At 54.9% G+C, this 26,052-nt stretch overlaps 1 protein-coding gene and 1 long non-coding RNA gene across 6 annotated transcripts; one reads left to right on the top strand and one right to left on the bottom strand.

Moving 5' to 3' along the window:
• Positions 1 to 473: 473 nt before the first annotated feature.
• Positions 474 to 3,401, bottom strand: LOC127608714 (uncharacterized). Its single transcript, XR_007964312.1, has 2 exons — positions 3,358 to 3,401; positions 474 to 903 (listed from the first exon to the last, which is right to left on the bottom strand). It is a non-coding gene; the product is annotated as an uncharacterized LOC127608714 (long non-coding RNA).
• zbtb4 (zinc finger and BTB domain containing 4) lies at positions 1,344 to 25,572 on the top strand. Of its 5 annotated transcripts, XM_052077947.1 has the most exons (4): positions 1,344 to 1,539; positions 3,351 to 3,404; positions 10,417 to 10,537; positions 17,754 to 25,572. In XM_052077947.1, exon 4 carries the CDS (start codon positions 17,770 to 17,772, stop codon positions 22,255 to 22,257), a length of 4,488 nt encoding a protein of 1,495 aa, XP_051933907.1. In that variant the 5' UTR covers positions 1,344 to 1,539; positions 3,351 to 3,404; positions 10,417 to 10,537; positions 17,754 to 17,769; the 3' UTR covers positions 22,258 to 25,572. The 5 variants fall into 5 exon arrangements, with proteins under 5 accessions (XP_051933907.1, XP_051933917.1, XP_051933938.1 ...); XM_052077957.1 differs by lacking the exon at positions 10,417 to 10,537; XM_052077978.1 differs by lacking the exons at positions 1,344 to 1,539; positions 3,351 to 3,404; positions 10,417 to 10,537 and adding an exon at positions 8,418 to 8,714.
• The last annotated feature ends 480 nt before the right edge of the window (positions 25,573 to 26,052 follow it).

Here is a 26,052-nt window from a genome sequence, read left to right as displayed (position 1 = left end):
TCTGAGCCTCAGTTTAGTTCTTGGTACTTCTAACAACGTCCGGTCCACAGACCTGAGGCGCCGAGACTTGTGCCTCAGTACCGCCCTTCTGATAATATAAAAATGATGTGATTCTCTTCCTGCTTTGCCCTCGTGACCCGCAGCCATTGTCTGTAATTCACTGATGCTCAGAATATTGTGTTATTAAAAGCTTTGAAGAAACCGCTCATCAATTCCAGCCTCTGTTTGAAGAACCAACATTCTCCTCATCCGAAATTCAACAAACACACGGAGGAAAGAAGGCCACTTTCCTCCAACAGCGTCTAGGTATGTCACAAAAAAAATATTAACGTTCAGATTTGAAATCATGCAAGCAAGATTTAGTGTTCCAGAATGGGGCTTGAAGTTAAGTGTTCAGCTTTCAAACCAGCGCTCAGGTTTGTGGTAACTGGTATCGGGTTGAAATCGTCATGTCAAGCCATACGTTCCACTACTCCTGAAAAAGTTAATTTAACCTTGTGTGTGTGTGTGTCTCATTTTGGACCAGCATGTGTGTTTAATTTGTTTCTTGTTGCTCAATCCATGTTGTTGACATGCATCTACAGGCTAAGAATACATCGTGCTGTGTGTTTTTGGGCTAAAAAGTCGGTTGTGAATTTTTACAATGCATCCATTAAACTTTGTTCGTGTCGAAATACAACGACAAAAGCTGTCACAATTATTTGTCACTTTCAGTTTGAATAAAGACAATTGAACTGGCATCACGTTTGTTGTCATCTTTTGAAGTTTTTCCCGTATTCTGCCGTGGTTTGGGAATTTTGCAGACGAGGAACAGATTGGCCGCTTTTTGCTTTCATCGCAGCAGGTGCAGCAAGTATGGTGAGATCGGCGAGCAAGGGCGGACGTCCCCACGGTATGCCACCGCTGCATTACCGCTCTGATAAACTGTTGAACGTCGTCCATCGAGACATAAGGTTTCTAAGTCTTTGAATTAGTCTTTCTGGTTGGAGTCGGTGTTTTCCCGAGGGGTCCTTTACCCTTTTCATACCATCGGTTTCTTTTCTTCCTACCTGTACTTGACCGATGCATCCTTCTTTCCTGCACCCTTTTTAAGACCAACATCCTTTCCTCGATTCCTACCCTTGCTTCCCTGCCAACCATCCCACCTAGTCGCTCTCCGTACACAAGACCCCGCAAAATAATGCCTGCTTTTGGCACACCGTTCGAGAACTAAACGCGATTTTGTGCACGGCGACGCCACAAGGCACAATTTATTGGCTCGCGGGCGCCCTCCCATGTCTGTCTCGCTAAACTACAGCAACGTCCGGCTGTTGCGCAATACGAATGACGAAGGCGAAAATGGGCGGTGCTTAATGCGCAAGCTTGCGCCCTCTGCCGTGCCAATAAGGTCGCTGCAACCAAAGCAGACATTGGAAGTCAAAGGCGCCTTGTGAACGTCTTGTGACGGACGAAAAGCGTCCGCTCGAATCCTCCCGGGTTGCTGCTGGGCGCCGACGCGAGGATCACGCCGCTTCCTCGACCTCCCCGCTCCAAGGGTACGTCGCACGCGCGGACGCCGCGAGGAGACGACGCCGCGCTGCTCGCTTGGTGTGCGTCACCCCGCATTAGCGCCGGTCGTCGTCGTGACGTGCGCAATTGTGTAACCGGACTCGTGTTCTTCATGTTTCCCAATCTGAATAACTAAGTCGCCTTAACTCCCGCGAAGAGTGCGCATGCGCGTAACGTAACGGGGGGGGGGGCGCTCTTTTCCCGGCTCGGAGCGAGCATGTTGATGACCTTTGAAACATCGAATTGGGCTCGAGAGAAATCAATGCCGGAAGAGGGGTGGGGTGGGGGGGGGGGGCGTGCTGGAAATGAAAGCATCGCAATTCATAGAGCTCGATGCACTTTTGGTTGTTTTTCTTGGTTGTCCCCTGTAACTGGTAAGAAGAAGAATGACGATGCATCTTGACATTTCGGGCCTCTTGTCCACCTGCACCTCCCCTGGCACCCCAATTCTGACAAGTTGATGTTTTGTTTGTTTGTTTGCTCTCAGTTGACACGTCAGGGTGTTTCAGAATAAAAGTGCGTGATGTAGCATTGAAGGCAATCGCGCCCGCTCTCTCTTTCTCTCTCTGTCTGGACATCACCCTCCTCTCTCTTTTCTGAGCTTTTTTCGGGGCACACTCGAAATAAAAGGCTTAGTGTCTGTAAATGGTTTGCATTTTACCTTGGGCACTGACTCGGTGGGGGGCGGGGGGGGGATTTTCACATTTACTTCAGGTGAGAAAACGATGAGGAAGTGGCACCCATATTCACGCGCATGACTCGTTCGTGTCCAGTACAACCTTTGAAAATATGTAAATGATCGCCCTCATATTTTGGATTTTCTTGGTGTTGGTGCTATTTTTAATTGACCTTTTATGACCAATAATTTTTATCGAATAATTATAGTTAAGATTTCTTTTTAATTTTTTGACATTGACAGTGAACATTAATACATCTGCCAAATATCGTAATATTATCAAGCTGTACATAGTTTTACAGTAGCTAACAGTCAATATAGCTTTTAGTAAGAAAACCATTTTGAGCAAGACTTGGGCTTTCAGTTTTGCTCTATTTTGGTTGTTTTGATGGCATTTGGAGAGTCAAATATTTTTGTGTTGCTCCTTATGATGTTGAGAGTTTAGTTCATGACTCTTGTTGTCGTCGTTGTTGTCCCAGAGGGGCCCGACGTGCATGCGAAACAAAACAAAGGCCTTCAAAGCACAGGCCGTCTCGAAACAGGAAGTGCACGCAGCCACTTCCTCCCGAAGCAAAACAAGCCGTGCGCGCGTCGGAGCACTGCGCGCCCCCCTCCCTTTTGCTTTGCGGCCTGCCCCGCTGAACGGTGCAAATACAGCGCATGCTTTGGCCCCTGCCTTAGCAACGCTGCCGCCGCCCTCTCCTCTGGCGCGGCCCCCCCGCACCCCGCCTACTCGCTTCTCTTTGCCAGCGTGCCCGAGTAGCTGCCTGGAGATGAAGGAGCTAATTAATTTGATTTGGGCAGTGGAAAAAGCAGCCGGCCGTCCCCTGTACCTCCACGCAGCCCCCCCCCCCCTCCCGCACTCCACCCCCACTTTATTTTCCACCTATCCTTCCCAGTTTCGTTTGGCAACGTGCGCAGGCTCAGTCCCCTCTTGGTCCCTTGCGTTCGATTCCCCGCGCTTACGAAAGCAGCGGTTTGACGCCGCCGAGCGATTGTGTTTTGCGCGACCGGCGTTTGAGATGGAGTGGAAGTCGTCGGCAATTGCGCGGCGGCCTCATTCAGAACCTGCGCGCGAGCCCTTCGCATCTAATCCGAGGCTTCCTGTGTTGTTTTTGCAGGTCAGCCCCCACCATCCGCAGCATCTGACATGCAAATCCCTCGAGTGATGCCGCAAAAGGTGAGCGTTTGCATTTTGTTCTGTCAAGAACGGTCCATCCCCTTCGTTGTATCAACGGCGCTTTTTTCCCAATGAGGCAAAGGAACTAAGTTGAAGTCAGTTGTCACCCCATCCGGTGGCATCTGCAGGCGCTGTTCTAGCAGTAGTTTGAATTGCAAATGCACCACCAAGCTACACCCCCCCCCCACCATAATCCGATCCCGGCCTGACTTCGGGCCGCACTCCGAATTGTTCGCCGGACAATCGCGAGGCTTGCACGTAGACAAACAACAACCATCCGCGCGCAGAGTCGCACCTGGGCACAATTTCCAGCCTTCCATTCACCTGCCTCGCATGTTTTTGAAATGTGCGAGGAAAGTACCCGCAGATAAGCCATCGCGGGCATTGGTTAGAATATGCAAATTGGGCACAGAAAGGCCAGAATCAAACCCACGACCTCTGCCCTGAGAGGCGGACGTGCTCGCCAGTCCGTCACCTCATCCACGAACACTGAAATACAATTTCAAAGGCATTGCACAACACAACCCTTGGAGAAGAAAGAGAAGTTCTTTTTTTTCATCATATAGCTACATTAATAATTTGTCTATTGATCGGGCAACGGAATTTCATTTAGCCAAATATCAGAATCGGCATTGGCTTCAAAAGAACGCATTTCGGTCTGGCCCGATTAAAAAACGTGCATTATTTATTTTGTTCTTTTTTGGGATCGGGGCTGCTGTTTTCAAATAAGAACATTTTCACTCAACACTATCGTGCTGTCACTTTGATTTCTAATATTCACACTTCTTGTCATAAAATACTTCGGTTTACCTCATGAGACCGAAGATTATTTGGCATCAACTCCGATATTTCCACTCAATATTAGGGCTGGGCAATCAATCGAAATGTAATTGTGATTTTGATTGTGGCTTCTCACGATCATAAAAACATAATCGTTGAAGAAAAATGATTAATGTGCTGAATGGCTTGTTGCCTTTGCAATTTCTTACATTTGGGGCTTTCAGACCCCAGAAAAGTCACATTTTAAGGGTGTGGGCTATCTTGAAGAACGCCGATTCATTGGTTGAACTTGGAGGGTGTGCAGTTGTTGCATTGGCAGCCTCCTTAAGCTATTTGCTCATTGCGGGTTTTTCGGGTTGAGTGAACGCTGGCGCGTTTTGGCTGCCGCTGCTCAACCCGTATTGTTTTGTGTTTTTTGTTATTGTAAAGTGTCCTTGGGTGTCTTGAAAGGCGCTTAGAAATAAAATGTATTATTATTATTATTATTATCATTATTATTATTATTATCGCATTTGCTTGCCACGCAAGCCCTCGAGCACAAGTAACGATTGCGCCTCACAGATTGGCGCTCACAGTTCTTCTTCTGTATAGTTGAAGTAGGGGAAGGAGGGGGTTGGCAATCCAGCCCGGCGGAGCATTGCTGCCACCGACTGGTAACGTGCCTCCACTGCAAGGGCACTTGGACGAATTGCCGGTGGCCGGAAGTTGTGAAGTTCGCTGCCGCCATCTTGCGCCGGGCGTGTGAAGCGCAGTGAATTGAGTGTAAACGTCACCCGAGTTTCGTCAGTCAGCCGGTGCCTTGGGTTATAAGTTCGGAATGAATGGATATTTTGGACCAATGATTGGAGCTCCGGCAGTAAAAGGAGAAAAAACAAACAAACAAACAAACAACGACCTTGGAAATGACGCGGTCCGTCTGTCGGTGCCCTCGGCACCCTCACATTTTTTTTTTGCGGCGTAGCGGCCGCAAAAACAGCTGCCTCGGCCTCGGCCTAGAAAAGCCTCTCGAAGAAAGCGCTGACATTGGGTCTTTTCCCAGGTTAGGTCCCGCCCACTCGCGAAGAGCGTCCAAGTCAGCCGGGAATGCGCGCTCGTCCTCTCTCTCCCGAGGTCGCGGAGGACGCTTGCTGACGCTCCGGCGTCGCTCGCTTCGACGCCGCCTGCGCTCGGGAGGGCAAAACGTGGTGATTCGTTGCGTCATTTGCAATTGAGGCTTTTGGCGAAACTGGCTCAAACAGCTCACGACCGGCCGAGAGAAACGATGGCTCTCCGTCGGGGCCTTAAGGGGGGGTAGGGGGGGGGGGGGAAATAACCCGCCCCCCCGCCCCCATCCGCAGTCACTCGTCTGCGCTACATTTGAACAGCCCCGGGTTCCAATCTGGACTCGGGCCCTCCCCGCTGTGTTGCGGATTTTCTCCGGGCGCTCCGGCTTCCTTGCACATTGCGCCAACATTCTTGTCGAGTTGGCCGAAGACTCGAAATTGTCATCAGAGAAAAGTTGAGCGGCCGGACGCTTTGACTCCGATAGGGGCAAACGACTTCATTTGTGGAGCATTCCCCCCCCCCTATCCCCCCCTGCGAGTTGAAGCTAGGATTTTTAGTCAACAACAAACATGACAACATAACAAGCAAACTTTGATTTCATGATCATTATTTATTTATCCTACTGTTTTTTTTAATTTCTCCAAATCGCAACAAACAGAATTTTCTTCTCCAAGAGCAAAGCTAAAATAAATGAAACTGCTCGCAGACCTAAAAAAGTCCAAACTCCGGACTGTGTTGTGAAAACAAATAACATTGCTGATCAATATTTCCAAGCCCATGAATGTGCTTTTCCGCTTGTAGGCCGTCCCTCTTGGCGCGACGGAAAGTTCATTCATTTCCGGTTCTGGATGTGTTTAGCGTGGCAGCCGCTCCTTTTTTTGTTTTTCGCCGTTCAAAGTCGGACACGCTCCGCTTCGACGCCGGCGGAAAGTGTCATCGACACCCCCGAGCGCTTCGTCGGAGCGTCGCGCGCGCTAGCTGTGTCGAGGCTGAGCTTAGCATCGAGCGTGGCCGCCGCCGCCGTTTTTTTTGGAACCGTCTTTGTGGTTCTTCTCCTTCTCGTCACGTATGCTGATGCTTGAGTCTCAGTTTTGCTCTTCGGGTGCCTTTTGATGAGGTGCGAAATGCGGAACGTGCGAGGCGCTAACGCTGATTTCCGCGCAGGATGGAGAAGGATGTCGTTGAACAGAGGAAATTGAACGGGCTTGCTCCGCATGCGCCCACCTTTCATCTGCCCGCCTCCCGTCTAACAAGCGCCACTTGAAATGACGGGTTATCGCGGAAGACGTGCCACGCCGTCCTCGGTTTTTGGCGTTTGTGTTCCTAGTTGCGACACCAAAACGCCGGGAAGACCTCATCTCGAGCGCCGGCGCCGTCACACTGCTCAAATTGGGCCAGAGGCTGCGCTATTTTTATGTTATCTCTCCTCAGCCTTGATTTCTTCATTTCTTTGCGACCGGCGCGCTCTCTCTCTCTCCGGCTCGCTGGACGTCGGCCTTCGGATGAGGAAAAAGCTTTGACCCGCTCGGGCGCGCCCTTGTCGTTGGACATTCGGCCCGTGTGATCGTTGAGCGGGCCGCCGCGCTGCGAAAAGGATGACGTTAGCTCGCAATGTCGCGTCCTTCCCAAATGTCTTTCCGCCATGCGGCTGACGCGCTTTTTTTTTTTGGTCCAGATTAATAGTCGCTATGCTTTCCACGAGGGCGCCACATGGCGCCGTTCTGAGGCCCATATTTCTATTTGGAATGCCGGCGAATTCCGAGATGGAGACTTTTGGCAGCTTTTAATGCGCGCAACAGAAATGTGGCAAAGCAATTGACTGTGTGACGGCACTTTGCTCTTTCGAATTTGCTCAGCGTCACCAGAGAAAAAAAATCTTGCAAAATTGGCATTCTTTTCGCCATATTTCGGGCAGTCATGGGGGGGGGGATGTCAACACCAACAACAAAAAAAAGACTAATAATCATATTAGTCAAGATTCTGAGGGCAACAACATCAGCCACTGCTCACCCCTCCACAGGCTTTGAGGCCTAGGTCTCCACGCCCCCCCCACCCCCCCAAGAACCCCCATCCAGACGGCACAGATTCTGTTTTGTCTTGTGGAGGCAGCGCTTCGTCATCAAGCTGCCAAATTGGTCAAAGTGCTTCATCCTTCAGTCCGCGCAGCTCTGCTTACTTTTGCCGAGACGACACGCGTGCCAAGTGTTTCAGGCAGCGCAGTTGCTTGAACGCGGCGGATCTTCACACGGCCAAGCCGCCAAATCGCGGCCGGAGAAATTTGCGGCGAGGGTCGTCCTCTTTGCATTATTCGGTTAATCGGAGAATCGAGCGCGGAACCTCGGAGCTGTGAGTGGCTAACACGTGTGCTAACCGCTAAAGCGTCTCGCTGCCGTGTCCTTTGTGTAAATTCTCCCCCCCCTGCCCCCCCCAAAAAACCTTGAATTGGTTTCAATGCGTTTTCGATTACTTTTCCTGACTGAACGGACCATTGTTCAAATACGGCAAGTGGATTCTCACTAAAGTTTCTATTTATGGTGCGACCTTGGCGGGCTGGTCGGCTCCACGTTGTCAGAGAAGATGGCTTCCTGCTCGCCTGTGTTTTTCTTTTCTTTTTTTTTTCTTTTGGGGCGGGGGCTGCTGCGGGGGTTGTTTTCCCTTTCGCCGTTCAGATGTCGCTTGGTCGCACAGTATGAAAAGCCGTGATCACGTTAGGGCCAAAGATCCATGAATAGGGGCGGCCGGACGACGGGGGCGCTCTGAATGGCGCAGCTGATGGCGAGCACGCGTGCGCATTCGCCACGCACGCACACTCAAGCTATTGTCTTTGCCGCCGGGCACGCCGCTTCTTACAAACGTCGCGCTTTTCTTTCTCTCGGCTCTTTCCACCGGGATGTCGTTCGTCGTCACGTGCACCTGCGCGGGAGTGAACGATTTGGCAGTGGGTGGCAAAAAAAAAAAAAAAAAGTTTGTCCTCCAACTCCCGAGAGCCGCCAGAGAGGTCACAGGAACAACACCCAATCCCAGAGCGGTTCCCATGGCGACCAGCGCGCCGCCGGCGGCTCACAATGAGGGCGCGAGGGAGAAAGCGAGCGATGAAAGGGAGCGAGAGGGAAAGGGCAGGAGGCGGGCGGCCGGCCGGATGGCCGGCGTCAGGATTCACTTGGTGGATTCGAGGGGGGGGGGGGGGGGCGGGGGCTGCCGAGATGGCCAGCCCGACAGACTCGAACGGCTTTGGCGTCGACGCCTGCGATTCTTTGACCAAATCCCTCCGAACGCAGCCCAACGCCGCGAAATCCTCGCTCGGGATCATCTTTGCGCGACTAAACGGGCCTTCGCTGACTTTGATCAGATGTTGATCTTCATTTCACGCTGCGCTCCGAATCCGTCTGCCGCTGCTGCTGCTGCGCCCGCCTTTGCCACGGGGAGGCGCTCCTGAGTAAAACGGCCTTGAAGCCACAGAGAGGACTAGCCGGTTTCTGCGACCCAGTAAGTGGCTGTAATATCGGTGACTCTGCCGACCTCCGAGAGCGTCGCTGACAAAACGCGCGGCCCTGCTCTTTTGACGCCCGCGCCGCGGCGCCGGGAAACCACGGCGGCAAACGTTGACGGCCGCTGCGCAGAAAGGAATGTCGTCGTCGGCGCACGCGCTGCTTTCACTCCGCCGGGCCTTCTTGTATTCCGTAGCGTCCTATTGTCTGTCTTCGTGTGCTTATCCCCCATTTGTGTTCAAGTATCCGTTGCTTTAAATGGCAACGTGACAAGCGGACACCGGCTTTGGAATCCCCCCCCCCCCCCCCAATGTTAAGGGCGCTTCAAACCCATTGACTTCTTACCGCTAATCTTCCATCCACACGAGAGTGAAGTCGAGTTTTTCGGGCATTTCGGAATTTGGGCCCGGTGGATCTTTTTGGCTGAAACTTGTCAGCCGATCGGAGTGGGCCGTTCCCTCGAATGCAAGCGGAAACAAGAATTGTTACTGTTTGACTCTGAGGTGTTTTTGGAGCAGATTTTCGATGGCCGATATCACTTAAATGTCAGGTGGAGGGGCCATTCCAAGCAGACTCAGCATTTTGAGCTCTCGGAAATCTTGTCATGGGGTGACTTGAAATCATCCAAAAACGGTGCAGCTAGCAGTTAGCACTTAGAGGCGCCGTTTTTGGATGATTTCAAGCATGTAGCTTGTAGCTAGCTAGCATGTAGCTTGTTCGCATTCAGGTCGCAGTGAGCGGAAGTACTTTGATTGTTTTCAATTGCATGTCCCCCCCCTCGCCCCGTTGTACGTTGAGTTGGACATCGACTTTTGGTGCGAGTGGCGGGTTGAAAGGGCCAAACCGCCTCAGCTGTCAAGCGAGTACAACCCAGTTTACTGCCACCTTGTGTCAAGACATGTTTGGTGGCTTCAATTCATGCGGGCACTGCCGACCGCGCTGGCCTTCAAGTCAGGCGCTATCTCCCCCTGGACCTGATCAGTTCATGGACTTGGGCCACTCAAGCGCAACCTGCCCAGTTTACGTCCCGTTTCCATTTGACCCTCCCGCCCCTTCTCCAACTTTTGGCTTCACAAGCGCATTCCCATCCGCCGCCATTTGCCTGCCGTCACTTTGTCCTCTCTCTCTCTCTCTCTCTCTCTCTCTTTCTCTCCCCCCCCCCCCCCCGTCCGTCCGTCCGTCCTCTCTCCCGGGGTCTTTGCGACTTGGCGCGGTTCCTGTTTGTTTTCAGCCATTTTGGGGACTCGCCGCGCTCGTGACAAACTGCTTAAATGGCGTCCTCGCGGCTCGCTCTGCCGCTCCCTCCCTCGCCCCGTCGTCGGGCTTTGTGTATATAAAGTCGTGCGTTTGTGCGTGTGCGCGGGGGAGGGAAAAAGGGGGGAACGACACTTCCAAATAAAAAGAAGATTGGATTCAGTTGGGTGGGGTGTGAGGGGAGGAGGGGTTTTTTTTGAGGGGGGGGGTCACTTGCAAGGGGAATTGGGAAAAACACTCCGAGTGGTGTATGCGCGCGCGTGCGCGTGTGTGTGTGAGGTAAAACCTGGTGAGAGAGAGAGAGAGAGAGATGGCGGGAGAGAGGGCAAGTTCGGGTGTGAGAATCGCTCCTGCCCTGTCTTCATACGCCGCTTGTGTACTCTCTCTCTCTCTCTCTCTCTCTTTCGCTCTCTTGCCTTCCCTCCCTTCCTCTCTCTCGACCACAGACGGACGGGAGAGAGAGAGAGAGAGAGAGAGAAAGCGAGAGCGAGCGAGCGAGCGCGAGAGAGGGGAGCGCGGGGGGGAGAGAACACATCGCAGCAGAGATGCAGCAGGAGGCTTTCCGAGGTACGTTGTCTCCTTCTATGCTCGCCTTCCCGGCACCCGGAGAGGGAGAATAAGCGGAAGAGAGGCCGACGACTTGTGTGTCGTCAGCCCAGCCCTCGGTTGCCTTTCCTGCTTTTCCGCGCGTGAGCAGGAGGCGGGTGGAGGGGGGCGGGGGGGGGGGGGGGTGAGGGAGCTAGCTGGCCATTTGTGTTTATTTGTCGCCATGCGTGAGTCGGGCGTGAGCGCGAGTGGGTGTGTGCGCGCGGACGGTCGTCGGAGCGTGCGCGCGTGCGCTCGTGCGTGCGCGCGCACGTCGCGAGGCCTTCGTCGAGCTCATCCTCGGCCCTCTGTCGCACTTCTTTTTACCGAGGGCGGACGCTGAAACTTTTGGATCGTTGCGAGGCGGGTGGCGTATCTCCACTGGGGACTGACAGGTCAGAACGTGCTTGAAAGGGACTCGGCGGTGGGACATCCCCCCCACACCCCCCCCCCCCTTTCCAACCAGCACATGTCTTTCCGTGTTCCTTTGGCTTGTTTTGGTCGTGGGCCGCCCCGTGTGCCTGCGTCGTCCATTTTAGCAGACTGTTGTTGGAGGGCATATGGATGCCCAAGCGAGCAGTTTGGGCGATTTATTTGTATTTTTTGGGGGGGGGGGGGGACCAAAACAGTCAGGCGTCAGCTGCCGACCACTAGCCTTACATGGTTTCCATGGTTTCCGAGCCCCCCCCAACCCCCTACAATGAACGTATGGAAAGTATGATGCGCGGGATCGAGGTCACGGGGAAGATGTGATCTTTTTGTCTTGGCGCTTTAGCCGAGGAGCTCGGAAACTTTTGGGATTCGCGCATGTTGTTTTCCGATCCGAGGGCCACCTCATCATCGGTAGGCCGCTTCCACTTCAAGTGATTATTTCATCGCTGCGTTTCCACGAACATCATTTCTTGACAGTCATTTTTGACCCTCCAAATTCCAGTTTGTCGGCACAATCTGTAGAACGCGTTTGCTGCACGACCATTTTTTTTTTGGTAATATATCTGGATCTGCAAAAAAAGTGTCAAAATATCGGCCAAGCTTTTGGGTGAGAATGTCATTATCGTTGATTTTTGTCGTGTATTAACGTGTGTAAAAAAAACAACAACAACATGGCCATTTTTGGCCTCTTTTAAAATATCAGCTGATTAAATCGATCCCAATGAATCGCTATCGTTGTTTTCTCCCAAAACATGCAGGAAGAAGGATGCCAACTGCTTCCTTTTGTGCGTCCCAGATTTTGTGTGAGTGCGTGTGTCTATGGCGCCAATACTCGCCGTATTGCGGACACCTATTATGCCCTCGCATGTGGGAAAGGAGAGCCGCAGTCATCAATGCGCTGTGTCAGCTTATGGAAGGTGAGGAGAAGGCTTCTATGGAAAGAGCACGTTGGGGGGGGGGGGGCCTCACTGGAATCATGAGGCTTGGAACCAGCTGGAGTTTTGTTCGCTCCAATATTGGCAGAATATATCTTCAAAATCCGACAGCCGATTTTGAGATTGGTTGGCAGCCAGCTGGGGGCGTCGCCCGCCCCCTGCCCAAACACAGCTGGGATAGGCTCTTGTTGTAACGAGTCAACGTGTTGGAAAAAAAAGGTGGAAAATTGGAGAAAAAAACATTCCATTCTGATTTTGAAATTGTGGGCAACCACATTTTTTTGTGGACAAACCTATTCACTGTTTTTGTTCTCATCAGGGAGCCATATGTAAAATAAACGTGTTGCTTTGGCACCAAGAACTGTATTGAAACGAGGGGGAGGAGCTTAATTTCACCAAGCAGTAGCCTTGTCGAACAGAAAAAGTGCTTTGCGGCATCTGCGGGCAATTGCAAACATTTTTTTTTTAATTTTAATGGGTGGGCGGCAAAGAGACGTAGCACACGGTCGGGCTGTCGCTTCGGCGTGGTTTCGGTTGACCCCCCCACCCCCCCCTCCACGGCTCCCGACTGCCAAGAAGCGAAAAGGATTTCCTGCCATCGTGGTTTCGACCAGAAATAGACCGCAAACTTTAAAACGTGACGATTTTTAAGCCACTGCGAAGAACAAAAAGTACCCCCAAAAAGTTGAGTGAGGCAACAAATTTTGAGGAAAAATTCAAGTTGGGTAATTCAACAAAAATTTGGAACTCGTGCCGCGTTTTTCACACAAATTCTGAGTTGACGGGACTGAACTATTCCCAAGATGGAATTCCCGTAAAAACAACTTGTTTCGGGGCACGCGGCTCGCTTGCTTTGTTGCGCTAACTTGACATAGCGCTGCGTCGTTTTGAAGCGGTTCCAACTGAAATGACGGCTTCCAACCAAATTCCAGTTGTGTTTTTTGTTTTTTTTACAGTGTAGCGTTTCAAATGCTTTTGGTCCGACTTTGGTGAAGAGATCACGAGCCAAGGCAGGCACGGCGCCGCCCTTCCCGAATTGGCTTTCCGCTAACTGTGAGCCACCAAATTCCCGGCGTGTTTTTTTTTTTTTTGTTGTTGAAATGGGAACGGCTTCTGCCTTGGAAATCATCTCAGGAAGCTCTTTGCCGTCGTCTCTACAGAGAAGTCGCAGCGTGCCGACGAGTTGGGCGCAGCGCGGCTGCGCGTGGCCCCCCCCGACCCCCATCTCGTCCCCTCCGTCCCGTTCTGCTCGGTCTTTGGCGGCGGCCGGGTTGACGGACAACCGAGCGCGGCTTCCGTTCGGGTCCGTCCGGGAGTGAAAGCCCGAGCGGCGCCTTCCCCATCCCGCATGCTGCCCCCCCCCCTGCTGAGCCCCCCCCCCCCCCGCACGCAACAAACACGGCGGTCACGCTTCTGTGCTTTTTTGCGCGATGTTGTTTTCAGCGGGGCGGGGGGGGGGGTGAGCGCCACGGCGTCACGTCCACGCTCGCAGATTCGGGAGGAGCGCTAATTCCTCAAAGCTGCTTCTTTGGAAAACCTCCACATGACGCACGCTAGCGGGAACACCAGCCGGCCGGCGCTGGCAAAAGTAGGACAACTGTTAGAGCCATCAAAATATTGTCGTGAACGACAACCACGTTGGGAAGGTCCTTACATTGTTATTATTCAAATGAACTCCAGCACATGGAACGTGCTGAAAAAAGCACCCGACGTGATGGCTTCACGGACGGCTCGTAAATCACAACGCCGAAACGCGGCTCAAATGGGCCTTTGTGAATGCGCGCGCCGCGATTGGCTGGCAACCGGTTCACGATAAATCGAGCAACTTCAAGCTCGGATGAACCGTCTTTGAGGGCTAAAAGCTTGTTCACGTGCACAATTGATGCGCTCTTCCTGTTTGGATTTGAAGGAATCCGAAGTTTCAGAAATCCGAACTAGACAATGTTCCTGACGCGCAGGAATTTGCGCGAAGCGAGACATCTCGACAGTTCCGAGATCTCAGAATGATGGGGAGGAGCATCGCCAATTGTGTGGGCGACTCGGCCACCGGGGGCAGTGTAGTACACTGTCACCGAGTTATTCTTTGCAGAGGATAAAGCACGTATGCCAGTTTTATTCTGGAGGCTCTCGTCATGTGTGGATGTGGCCTTTGTGTTGGCCAAAAGCTTTGTCACCTTGCGACGAGCGATGCCTTTTTTTGCGGCTCGTATCTCAAAGGGCTCGCTCGCAAGTCAAAGCGTAACCTTGGTCGGACGCCGCGATAAACTCAGCATGTCGGCACCCCTTGTATGTCAAGACACGGCACGATTCGTCGGCTATTCGCTCTTTTAAAAGCGGCAAACCGATATTTGGTTGGTTTTTGTTTTGTTGTTGTTTTTGTTGTTTTTCAAACACATGAGAACAGAAGACAATAATAACAATGAGATTTTTTTTATTTTTGATGATTTTTTTATACGAGTTTTTTGGGGGGTTTTTTTCCCTCTGTTGTAAAGTTCAACAAATACTCCAGGAGAAGATATTGTCGGGCACTAAATGTTCTGTCTGTCATTTACATTTTCAATCGAGGACCAAAAAGAAGCGACTTTATTCAGCAGATGTCGTTTTAATTCATCGCTAATCGTCAAATGTCAGGAAATCTGCATGGCTCGGGCAGATCAAGTTGCTCCGAGGCCGCTTGAAATTAAAAAAAAAAAAGAAAATAAAACCGAAAGGTGTCCACTCGCATGATTTTTTTTTCCTCTCTGTGGTAAATTTGAACAAATACCGACGAGTCAAAGGTCCGTCCTGTAATCCGTCGATTTATCGAAAGCACAAAGGGACCCAAAAAAGATGTCGTTTGAGTGCCATTGACCGCTTCTCGCTGTTTTTCTTCCGCCGATTGCCTCAAAATCCATTTCAGTCGGCGAGCTCAAATATCCGCTCGACGGCAACGACCGAGCGAAGGTCGCGACGTCGATACGTGCAGAGGAGGCAAGCGACGGGCAGGGAGACCTTTTCTCGTGCTTGTACCTCGGTCAGCCGCGGCCGTCATGCAGCCTGCGCCTTCGCGCGGCGCCGGCGTGCGTCACAGGGGGGGAGGAATGGGAGGTGGGGGGGGTGGATAGCCAAAGGGGGCGGCGGTTGCGAAGGGGGAGGGCGGCGTCGCTTCGTCTCGCGTCGCTTCGCCTCGCACGCACGCAGGCACGCAGGCAGGCATTTTCCTGGCGCAGGCGCCAGATGAGACGCTGACATTTGGAGCCCGGGCGCCGTCTCTCGCGGAGTCCGCCCACTCGCAGCCCAACGGGGCGCTCGCCGTCAGGGCTTTCCTCTCCGGCGCCTCGCCAGTTCAGCACGGAGTCCAAATCACCCGAGGCTTTTGGGCCTCGCGATTCGCTACGCCAAGAAGAACGCCGCCGTCCTTGCGCGCTCCGAGGGCCACTTTGCCCCTCGACTGGTCCCGCTCTGGTCTTTGGTCCAAATCAAGTCTTTGGAATTTCTCAAGCGTTTGAAAACAACCGCCGCTGTACGTCAAGTGTTGCACACGGAGCAAAAAAGAAGAACAAATGAATAATGACGGTAGAAAGCCCCACTCAAAATCAAGTCAAAATCAAGTCAAGTCAAGAGTATTTGTGGAGGACTTTCAAACAGCCATCGCTGCATCCAAAGTGCCGTACAAGTCTCATGCCGAGTCCGAAGCCCGAGAATCTAAATGACGACTTTGAAAGATGGGCGGCGAGGTGGCAAAAAGGTTCATTCCAAAGACGGAAAAGGCCGCGGCCCCCTCAGAGTCTCGGCGCCTCGAATGATGTCCCGTCCGCGGACCGGAGACACCCGGCCGGGCAGGAGCTCCGAGAGCTCAGATGGGAAACTCTAAAAAAGGAGCCAGAGTAGGAGCGTCGCGCTCCCTCTTTATACGAGTAGCTGGCAAAAGGCGAGCGACGGCGGCGTTATGGACCGACTGGAAACGCTTGATGGAGGATCGGCCGACTCCCAAGTCAAGCGCGTTGCAGTCATCCAGCCCCGTTGTTGACGCAAAGGTTCTTTTGCCGCGGCCCGAGCGCGCTTTCATCACATGTTTATTTCTGCCTTCTTTGCTTCTTATCGCTGCCACGGTGCCAGCGTCCGCTTTTGCTTTTTGTTCCCGACTTCTTTCGTTAGCGTTTAGCTTGAGCCAAGGCTCCGTTTTGAAAAAAATGGCAGAGCGATCGCGCTCGTCGATGGCAGCTTCGGCGTTTTTTTTTTTTTTTTTTCCCCGCCGTGGCCCAGCCCCCCCCCCCCCCCCCCCCCCATGGTGATTATGCGACAGTGACGAGGCGGCGAATGGACGGCGCCGGCGCTTTCTGTGGTGATGAGGGAGCAGGGAAGGAGTGTGCGCCATTCCCCGCCACAGCCTTTCTGTGTCCGCTCTTCTCTTCTTCTTGTGTCTCTCTTTCTCCCTCTCGCGCCTTCCTCTGCAATAACAGTGCTGACCTACTTTCTGCTTGTTGGGTGCTGCCTGTGGAATTTTACAGCGGCCTGCCTTCCTGGCCGCTTGAAAACGCAGGCGGCAAAGCATGACTGAGGATTTTTGTCTCCTCGCGTCATTTGCGCTCTTACGCAGCCCCCCCGCCCCCTACACACACACCCGCCCGCGTACCAATCGGCACTTTACTTTGACAAATTGCCCCTCGTGAATAAGTCATAGCTTTACCCAAGTTGTCAACGCAGCCGCGCAACGTCGTGCGGTCGGAGGCAAAAATGCAAAAGAGCTCGTCCGGCGTTCTATCCGCCGGCGGGAGGCGGCGAGGCAAACGCGTACGCCGCGACTCGACTCCAATGGCTTTCTACTCGAGGATTTAGTTGTGTGATGACTTTGCGCCTTCGCTTTTGAAGCTTCGTGAAGCGGTGCGGTCACAGCCTGACATCATCGCGTCAACGAAACGGCCGGTGCGCTGCTCCTTCTGCCCGTCTCTCAGATCGTCAGTACGGCGCTGATACGAGTCGTCCTTTGGAGAGGAAAGAGCTTGAGGCCTCTGGGGTTTTTTTTGGTTGAGAAAGGGGGGGGGGGGGTCGCCGTTGCGCCTCGAAACCTCACACAGGTTAGCAAAGCGCTTTGGATCGCATAAATGTCACACGTCGTGCAAAATTGTATGATTTTCCTATTTGTGTATTTATTTTGCCGTCAGGGCCTCCTTAAGGTTGAAGTCCAACTGGCACCCCGCGGCGGCCCCTCCCCCCCCCCTTTTCATCTTTTCCTCTCCCTCACAACGGAAAGAGTTAAATTCCTGTCGAGCAGATACGAAGCCCCCGCCAGGAATGTCCGACGAGGCCGGAGCGGAAAGAGAGCGAGCGCCAGTTTCGAGGAGCCGTCGGGTCATTCATCCGAATCGATACGGGGTCTTGATTCAAAGGTCGCGACCCGGTTGACTCGGTGACTCTCTTTCTCTTTTATGGGGGTGCCTTGAAGGTTTTGGTCGTTGAAGAAGCGCCAAGTTTTGCAGTCGGGTCACGCTCGACTTTATTTTATCGTGATTTCGATCCGGGTCCAAGTAGTTGCGACCCCCCCCCTCGCTTCTCATCTTTTTTTTTTTTTTTTTTGATGAAAGCACACTGGCTTGTGATAGAACAGTGAGAGGCTCTACCAGCGAAAAGTGCAAGTCATGGCTCCATCCGACTGTGGCAAGATGTTCAACTGAACAGGCCCGAATCCTCCCCCCCGCCCCACCACCCAAAAAAAAAAAATCACATTGAGATGGCTCTTTCGTGACATTTTTGTTTGCGGACGTTCATCTCGGCATCATCGAGCAAAGTGTCGTGAGTGCATTTGCGGCAAACGCTGAAACCCCCCCGCCGTGTTTTTCTTCTCCTTTCAGATTTCGGGTGCCGGTCATGGTGTCCGGGGTGAAGGCGTGGGACCCCCTCCACGCGGGCCCGATTCGCTCTCGTCCGAGTGAGCGCCGCCCGGCTTTCGAGGACGACCCTCGCCGGCAGAGTCGGCGCCCCACGCCCCCGTCTTCGCCGCCGCCGTCGCCGTCGACCCGAGGGAGCGCCGAAGCCTCCCCGCCGCCGCCCGCCGGCTGGAACCGGGCCGAAGCGGCCGCTCGGCCGGGGATGAAGGGGGCCAAAAGGCGCGGCGGGCGAGGGGACGCCACGATGGAGGACGGGCCCGGGAACGCCCAAATCACCCTCAGCTTCCCGGCGAGCGCCGGGCCCCTGGCGGCCTCGCCCACGTCGCCCGGCTATTGCCGTAACGGGGCGTCGTCCTCTTCCCCGCACAGACGCCGGGCCTCTTCCAAAAGCTCCGACGAGGGCTCTCTCTGGAAACTGGACTCCACCACCGACATCAAGCACAGACCTTTTAAGCCCCCCAGGCACGACGGCTCGCCGTCCTCGTCGCCCTCCTCCTCGTCGTCGATGACCGCCAAGGACATCAAATCGCCGCCGCCGCTGCTCAAGTGCTCCAAAGCGCCTCCGGAGACGCACTTTGCCAGATCGGCGCCGAGTTCTTTGGACGGCTGGGACGAGAGGCGCGGCCCGCTCAACGGCGCGGCTTCCCCCTCGCCGACGGCCCAGATCCTCTTCAGCCTGGGCGCCTACCGGGCGGAGCCAAAGGAGAAGAGCGGGGGGCCGAGCCCGCACGGAGCGGGCCTCCCCCCGCCCCCACCCCCGCCCGCGCTCCACCTCCCCCCTCCGCCCGAGGGCCTCGGCGCCGAGCCCGAGCTGATTTGCGGGGTGTGCCGCCGGCTCTTCAGCTCGGCCGCCTCGCTCGCCGTCCACATGCGGCTGCACGGCGGGAGCCGCGCCCCCCCGGGCTGCCGCTTCTGCGGCAAAGTCTTCATCCACGGCAAGAGGCTGCACTCTCACGAGGCCTCCTGCCGGGCGGCCCTGGCCGTGCGGCCGAAGGAGGAGCCGGCGGAGGCGGGCGAGGCGCCGACGGACGCCGGCTCGCCCGGGCCGGAGAAGAACGTCGGCGGCCATTTTGCCAAGGTGGTGGACGGCAACGTGATTTACTTCTGCTCGGTGTGCGAGCGCTCCTACATGACGCTGTCCAGCCTGAAGCGGCACTCCAACGTGCACTCGTGGCGCCGCAGGTACCCGTGCCGCTTCTGCGACAAGGTCTTCGCCCTGGCCGAGTACCGCACCAAACACGAGGTGTGGCACACGGGCGAGCGCCGCTACCAGTGCATCTTCTGCTGGGACGCCTTCGCCACCTACTACAACCTCAAGACCCACCAGAAGGCCATCCACGGCATCAACCCGGGCCTCATCTCCAGCGAGAAGACGGCCAACGGCGGCTACAAGCAGAAGGCCGACGCCCTCAAGCTCTACCGCCTCCTTCCCATGCGCTCTCACAAAAGACCCTACAAGACCTACAGCCATTCGCTGGTGTCGCCGGCCGAAGACCCTCCCCGTCCGCCGCCGCCGCCCGCCGACTTGCAAACTTTCATGGGCGGGGCTTGTCATCCTCAGAGCGTCAAGCCCGACCCCGACCGCTTCACCGGCGACGTCCCGGCGGCGGACGGCGAGTGCGCGCCGTCGCCGCCGTTCCCCCGAAAGACGGACTTAGCCCGAGATCGAGAACGCCACGGCGAGGCCCGCGGCTTCCGGCCGCTTCCGACTTCCTGCCCCGAAACCAAAAGCCACAGAGCCGCCGAGCCGTCCGGTGCGCCTTCCGTGATCGCGTACGGTCACCCCAAGCCCTCGGTCATCGTTCACGGAACCGCCGCGTCGTCCTCCGTCATCGTGCGCGGCGAGCAGCCGGCCCCCGCGGGCGAGCCAAAGCAGCCCCATGACGTCGCGGTCGCTCGGCGCTCCCACAAGGGCGGCTCGGGGTCGCGCAAGAGGCCAAGGGACGGTGCGGACGGCCACGGCAAGCGGTCCCGAGACAACTCGGAAGCGGCGACGCCGGACGCGCGATCCGACGGCGGCCCGTGTTTCAAGTCCAGAAAGTCCCACGGCAAGAACGAGCCGTCGAGCCCCGAGCCGCCTCCTCCGCCGCCGTCGTCGTCGTCGCCGTCGGGCCCGCTGTGCCAGATCACCGTACGCATCGGCGAGGAGGCCATCGTCAAGCGCAGCATCTCCGAGACCGACCTCAGGAGAGACAAAAGCCGCTCTCCCCCCAAAGACAAGAAAGCGGCCAAGGCCGCCCGCGTCCGCCGGCGGGCCAGCCGAGGAGGGGCCGGCAACTCCTCGGACGAGTTGCGGGACTACGACTCTGGCCGAAAGCCGCGCGAGCCGGAGAGCGACCACGACGCGGAGGACAATCTGTGGCGGCCGTACTACTCCTACAAGCCCAAGAAAAAGGCCCAAGCCCACCTGCAGAGGTTGAAGAGCTGGCAGCGAAAGCTCAAGTTGAAGCGCGCCCTGCGGCTCAAGAGGAGAGCCGAAAGGCTGAAAAAGCGCGCCGGGGGGCCGCGCCACCACGACGAGGGGGAGGGCGCAAAGCCGCCGGGGGCCGATGAGCGGGGATGCGCCATAGACGCCAAACCGGCCAAGGACAACCGCGCGGAGCTCGCCGCCGCCGCTTCGCCGCCGCCCCCCCGGCCTCCCCTCGCCGGCGCAGCCGCTCCTTCGAAACCCAAAAGGCGGCCTTGGACCGCCGGGAACGTGGCGGAGTGCGCCACCTGCGGCTGCTGGTTCTCCAGTTCCGGCAAGCGGGACCAGCATGAGCTGAGTCATCTCCTGGAGTTCGTGTGCCTCTTTTGCAGAGCCGCCTTCCCTTCCAGGGACAAGTTGGAGGACCACCAGAGAATCCAGCACCCCAAGCCCGCCGACGCCTCCTGGGCCCTTCAGAAAACGCAGCTGGCCCAACAAGCACCCGAAAAGGAGCTCCCAGTCGACTGGAGCCGTCCCGGCCCCGCCCCCGCCCACCTGAGCAGGAGGGCCCTGTCGCGCCACACCTGCCCCCAGTGTCACAAAGTCTGCAAGACGTCCTCTGCGCTCGGCCGGCACGTCCGTCGTCACCAATTCAAGGAAGAGGACGTGGCCCCGCCCCAAGCCGCCGCCGCCGCCGTCGGCAACGCAGAGGCGCTCCCTCCCAAAGGCCAAGTCGTCTCCGTCATCAGCTATTCCACCGCCGACCCCCCGAAAAGCGCCGGGCCTTCGTCCTCGCCGGACCGCCGCGCGGACCCGCGACCCGAGGGCGAGGGCGGCCCGAAGGCCAACGAGGGCCCGGTCAACCTTACGCCCGCCAGAGCGCGGCTGGCCCCGGCCACGCCCCCCCCTGCTCTCCACAGCGTGCTGGTCATGAACCGGCCCGAATGTTTGGACTACCGCACCGCCGGCAAACGCGGGCCGGCGAGCCCCGCGCGCAGCCCGGCGGCCCCGAACGCCTCCTCGGAGGCGCCGCCCAGCGGAATAGCTGCCGCCGCTCCCCCCGTTTCCATGGCAACCGTCCACGGCTCCGGGCGGGGATTCGCGACGCGGGACGGGGTCATTATGGACGGGGAGAGGCGGGCCCGCGGCACCACGTTTGCGCGCGCCGGCTTCGAGGGACCCCCCTCGGTCCAAGATCTCCAAGTCCGGTCCCCATCGCGCAGTACGTCTCCCGGCGAAGCGCAAGACCTGACCATGTCCTCCATCCTCGCGCGCGAGAGAGAGATGGAGAGGCAAACGCTCCGCGGGCGGCGAGAAAGGCCGAAGGACAAAGAGGCGGAGGGGCTCCGGCGCACTGAAGCGACCCCGGCGGAGCAAACGCCCCTGCTAGTTCCCAAAGAGGAGCCTTTGAGTCCCGCGCCGTCCCCCCAGCACATCCCCTGTCAGTCCGGGACCGGTCCCAACGGCCCCCCACCGTCGCGCAGACACGCCGCGCACTCCCCCTGCCGTTCGGCTGCGGCTAAGCGTGCCCGAGAAGCGGAGCGGCTTGCGTCGCCCGGCGGGGGCGACCGGCCCTCCGCCCACGCTCTCCTTCTGCCCCGGCCGGCAAAACCGCCCGAGCGCCAGGAGCCGGCGTGCTACGCTCGCCGGGATTACGGCCTTCCCCCGATGGCGCCGGACAACTACCGGCCGGCGAAGAAGCAGCGAGACGAGTTGCTGGCGACCTCCTACCCGACTGGCGCGCTTCCCTTCGGCCCGCTGGCAAAGATGATGGTCCCGAACGGCGCCGACTTGGCCAAGCTGCCCTTCTATCCGGACCCGTACCAGCTCCTCTACGGCTCCCAGCTCCTGGCCTACCCGTACAACATGGCGGCCCTTCCGGTGGCCCTCAACATGGTGGCGCCCGGCGCCGACAAGGCGGAGCCTCTGCCCTTCCTGCCGGCCATCTTCAACTACGGCGCGGGGCCCTACGCGGGCGCGGCGCCGCACCCCCTGGTGGCCGACCCCGCCTTCTACGCCGGTGGCAAGAAGCAACGAGACGGCGGCGCTCACAAACCGTAGGAGAGTGCCCAAAAGGGATTCTTTTAGGAGCGGGCGGGGACTGAAGGGGCGTGGCCGTCGTATCACGTGACCTTTGATCTCTGATCTTTCGCCGTCGTGTGTCGTAGTTCTAGAACTTGATGCTCTTATCGTGACTATTCCAATAAGCACTGCGTACAGGGTGTGTTTCCGGCGCCTGAGAGCCAAGCGACTCCAAGCCAGTTTTTCGCACTGCTCGCAAAACGTTGGGGATCTCAGATGGGCGGGGGGGCTGGGGGGAGGGCGGGAATCCCCTTTACATTTGAACTCTGGCTGCTAAAATCTCACCCCGACGCCCGATTTTGTGAGTCGTGAATGTGAAGCGTACGGGCAGGAACCTCCCCAGATGTGCTGCGCTTGGTGTGGAGGACAGCTCGTAGGTCGCGCGCTGCGACGAATGCGCCCCCCCCGCCCCCCTTATCGCCGGCGTGCAGAAGGGAGACGTCGTCCGGAAGAGTGCACACCGTGTGACTTTGTGTGGCCAGACGACACTGTAGGATGTGTATAGCCTAGTTTCACAAAGATAGTTGCGTCAGGAGTGCGGGGGGGGGGGCACATGTAGCTGCTTTGGATATGTAGCTGGTCACTGGGTTAAGAAATGCAGGCTGGTAACTCTTGCACTTCCCTTCTTCATCTCACTTTCTTGACAAAAGAGAGGAAATGCAATGCCGCCCCCCCACCTTCCAAACTCCCCACTTGGAGTCGACGGAGTAAACAGTTTGAATGGAGTCAGGGTATTGCGTTTCGAGAAAATGAGGTTGAGCTCAACAGCCAAAGTGATTCCTGGACACCCCCCCCCCCACCCCTCCCCATCCGTGTGCTTCTGTTCCAGTATCTCCTCGATGTCCGATGATATTGTTGGGCAAGCCCCGCCCCCCCTCCCGCGGAGCTGACTTTGAGGGCGGGGGCCAGGCCTCAACCGAAAAATATGAATGTAACATGAAGTACAGCTGCATTATGGTAGACTGGGAAAATCCCTTTGAGCAGTTCGTCGAAAGCCTCGAGATCCAGGGACCTGGATGCTCTTTGTCCTCGTTAGGGAGGCCATTTTTTTTTGGGGGGGGGGTTGTTTTTTGGTCCCACTACTGCCGTGTTCCCATCGCGACACACGTCACTTGTCAAGCAAAACTGCATTCGCTGCCGTCTGACAACTACTCCTCCGGCTGAGCTTGAGATGCGAGTGTTTTCCAGGGTACTCGCTGTCTATTGACAAAAATCTGAATTTTTGGGGGAGGGTTCGGTGAGGGGGGGGGGGCATTCCGAAAAAAAGAAAAACCGTCTTTTCGTTTTGACTGGAAAGAAACGTGAGCGCCGGCGGCTGTGAACTCAAATCACTCGTTTCACAAGGAGCAGCAGTTGAGCAAATAGTGAAAAGGAGGATTCGAGATGTGAAAAGCCAGCAGCAAACTCTCGATCTCAAATGAAGATTTCCACACATGCGTCATCATCAGGCACATCTCGACGGTAGCTCTTGTCAAGATGGCGTAGCGCTCGACGACCAGGAGAAATTTCTCGTGTCATTTGGAGTATCGCTCAAATCCCGTGAATAACACACACCCGTGTCGAAACTAGCTTGCGTATGCTCCGGTTGCCCCGGTTTGACCTTTTTTGCGCAGCGTGAATCGAAGCATACCGATCACAGTAGAAGTGCAGCTTCAAAATGACGCTCTTTAAAAAAAACAAAAAAAATACATATTTCCCAAATCCCATTCTTGCACTATACGCACTTTTAGTCGTTTTAGTAAGCTATTTTTTAAACGATTTTTTTTGGACAATGTTCTACCGCAATACATGAAGCATATTGAGTTGAGTTGTGCCTGAAATGCGCACCAAACAACCCCTAGCTACTGCCTGGGTACTGCTCAACGTTGAAACAATGTGAAACACAGTTTTTATTTCTTATTAAGCCCCTTGTATAATGCCCCCCCACTCACCCCCGACCGGGGGTTTTTTTTTTGGTGTGTGTGTGTTCACAGGATCGTACGGGAGCTCATTCCGCTAGCGAGGAGAAAGAGGCTAACTCGTGGCTGGAGATCAAGGCCGCGTCCGATCTGCTCAAAGGGCTTTCGATAAGAGACGCGCTTTCAGTTCATCTTTTTTGTTTGTTTCACCCAAATAACCTTTTTAGCCAAACGATATCATAGTCTGGTATGCATATATACAGTAGCGCTAGCCACACGTCAGTAAACTTGGGTTCCACAAAAAGCATGAGCGCTACTCGCTTCCTTACCGTCTCTCTTGCTCGGATCAATCTTGACACTGTGCGCACAGCTTCTTTTGGGGGGGGGTTCTTGACCCCCCCCCTCGCCAACCCCCTCCACCCCCGTCCGTTCCCGTCTCAAACTTCCACGTGTGACTTTTTCCGATTCTCACCCGAGGGCCCAAGATGGCCGAATTCTACCGGCCGTCTTCTTTTTTTCTTCTTCTTCTTCTCTCCTTTTTTCCCCAGGGGCAAACGTCAAAGCGTGTGAGGAAAAACCAAAAGCCGCAAAGTCGCTCACCAAACGGGCCGGCCGTTGTTCTCGTTATTATGATGCTTTTGATTTCTCTGTTACAAAGAAAAGAGGAAAAGCCTCGCTGTATCTGACGGACGCAATATTCCTCCGATCCATTCCCCGTAGCTGTGTTTTTGTTTTTTTTGTTGTTTTTTTTCCCGGACCACAGTTTTCTGGTGTCATACAGACCAAAAGCATGCAAATGGCCTGGTGTCGTCGTGACCGGACCGGACACCGGTGGTGTTCTGCAATTGTCTGCTGTACCTTTCCGTTGAAATGAATGTGCCTCTGCTTTGATATTTAAAGAATTCTCTCGAGTCAAGACGTGGATCTGCCAGATTTCCCATGTTGAGGTGCCTTGCGACGGCATAAGAAATTAGATTTGTAAATGAACGTGGCTTGGTTTTGGGGTATTTTTTTTTTCTGTTGATATCATTTGGAGAGAGATCTCACGTCTTTGTCTGCTATAAAGCTGTTCATAGATGTAGAGGTGCGGCTAAACTTTTTTTTGGGGGGGGGGGCAGGGGTGGGTGTATCGTGTATCATGTCTAGGAGAATACTGTGCCATAGAGAACCCTCGAAATATGTCCCTTATTTTTTTGGAAAGAAAATACACACAAAAAAAAGAGATGTTTTTATGTTGCCTGAGGACTTTGTCTTTAGATTTGATACAAAGGCTCGTAGCCTCAGCTTTCCCAAAGTCTGTAGTCTCCTTTTCCGAAGTCTTCTTGATGCCCCCCCACCCCCACCCCCCATTTCTGTCTCTTTGCTGCAATCAAACAAAAATAAAGTATTAACCTGATGACCCAATGAAACAAAGTCTCCTTTTTTGGTTTGGAATTGGACCATCGATGCAAATGGAAATGTAGTTACACAACGTCATTATGGAAATTAATTGGAAACACGTTTTTAAAAGGAACATGCTATTTGTATGTACATGTGAAATGAAAATGTCCGATTGAAAACATTTAACATGATTGGATCAAATAATGAGTTCCTTTATTTTGTGCAAAATGGAAAAAAAAACACTTTTACATGTACATTCTCAAATCAAAGATTACATTGTGAATCAATATAAAATTCAATAAATTATTGATCAAGCGGTTCGGGAAATTGGATGGATGGATACGTGTGTTCAACTTCATTTTTTAATGAAATAATTTACAATTCATTTGGTGTAAAATAAAAATACGCTATAAAACCTTGACCAGGGCTCGGGAACCTATGGCTCTTTTGATGAATGCATCTAGCTCGCAGATAAAACAAAATTTTCTCGCTTGTT

This window comes from Hippocampus zosterae, chromosome 1 (assembly GCF_025434085.1).
Source record: "Hippocampus zosterae strain Florida chromosome 1, ASM2543408v3, whole genome shotgun sequence".
Lineage (NCBI taxonomy): Eukaryota > Metazoa > Chordata > Actinopteri > Syngnathiformes > Syngnathidae > Hippocampus > Hippocampus zosterae.
Note: the sequence above shows the minus strand (reverse complement) of the source record. Positions and strands in the feature narration are given on the sequence as shown.

Coding starts and splice junctions, on each gene's coding strand:
- zbtb4 (XM_052077938.1), top strand. CDS start 10,281: ATGGCGGGAGAGAGGGCAAGTTCGGGTGTGAGAATCGCTCCTGCCCTG. Junction 10,538..17,753: donor GCAGCAGGAGGCTTTCCGAG/GTACGTTGTCTC, acceptor TTCTCCTTTCAG/ATTTCGGGTGCCGGTCATGG.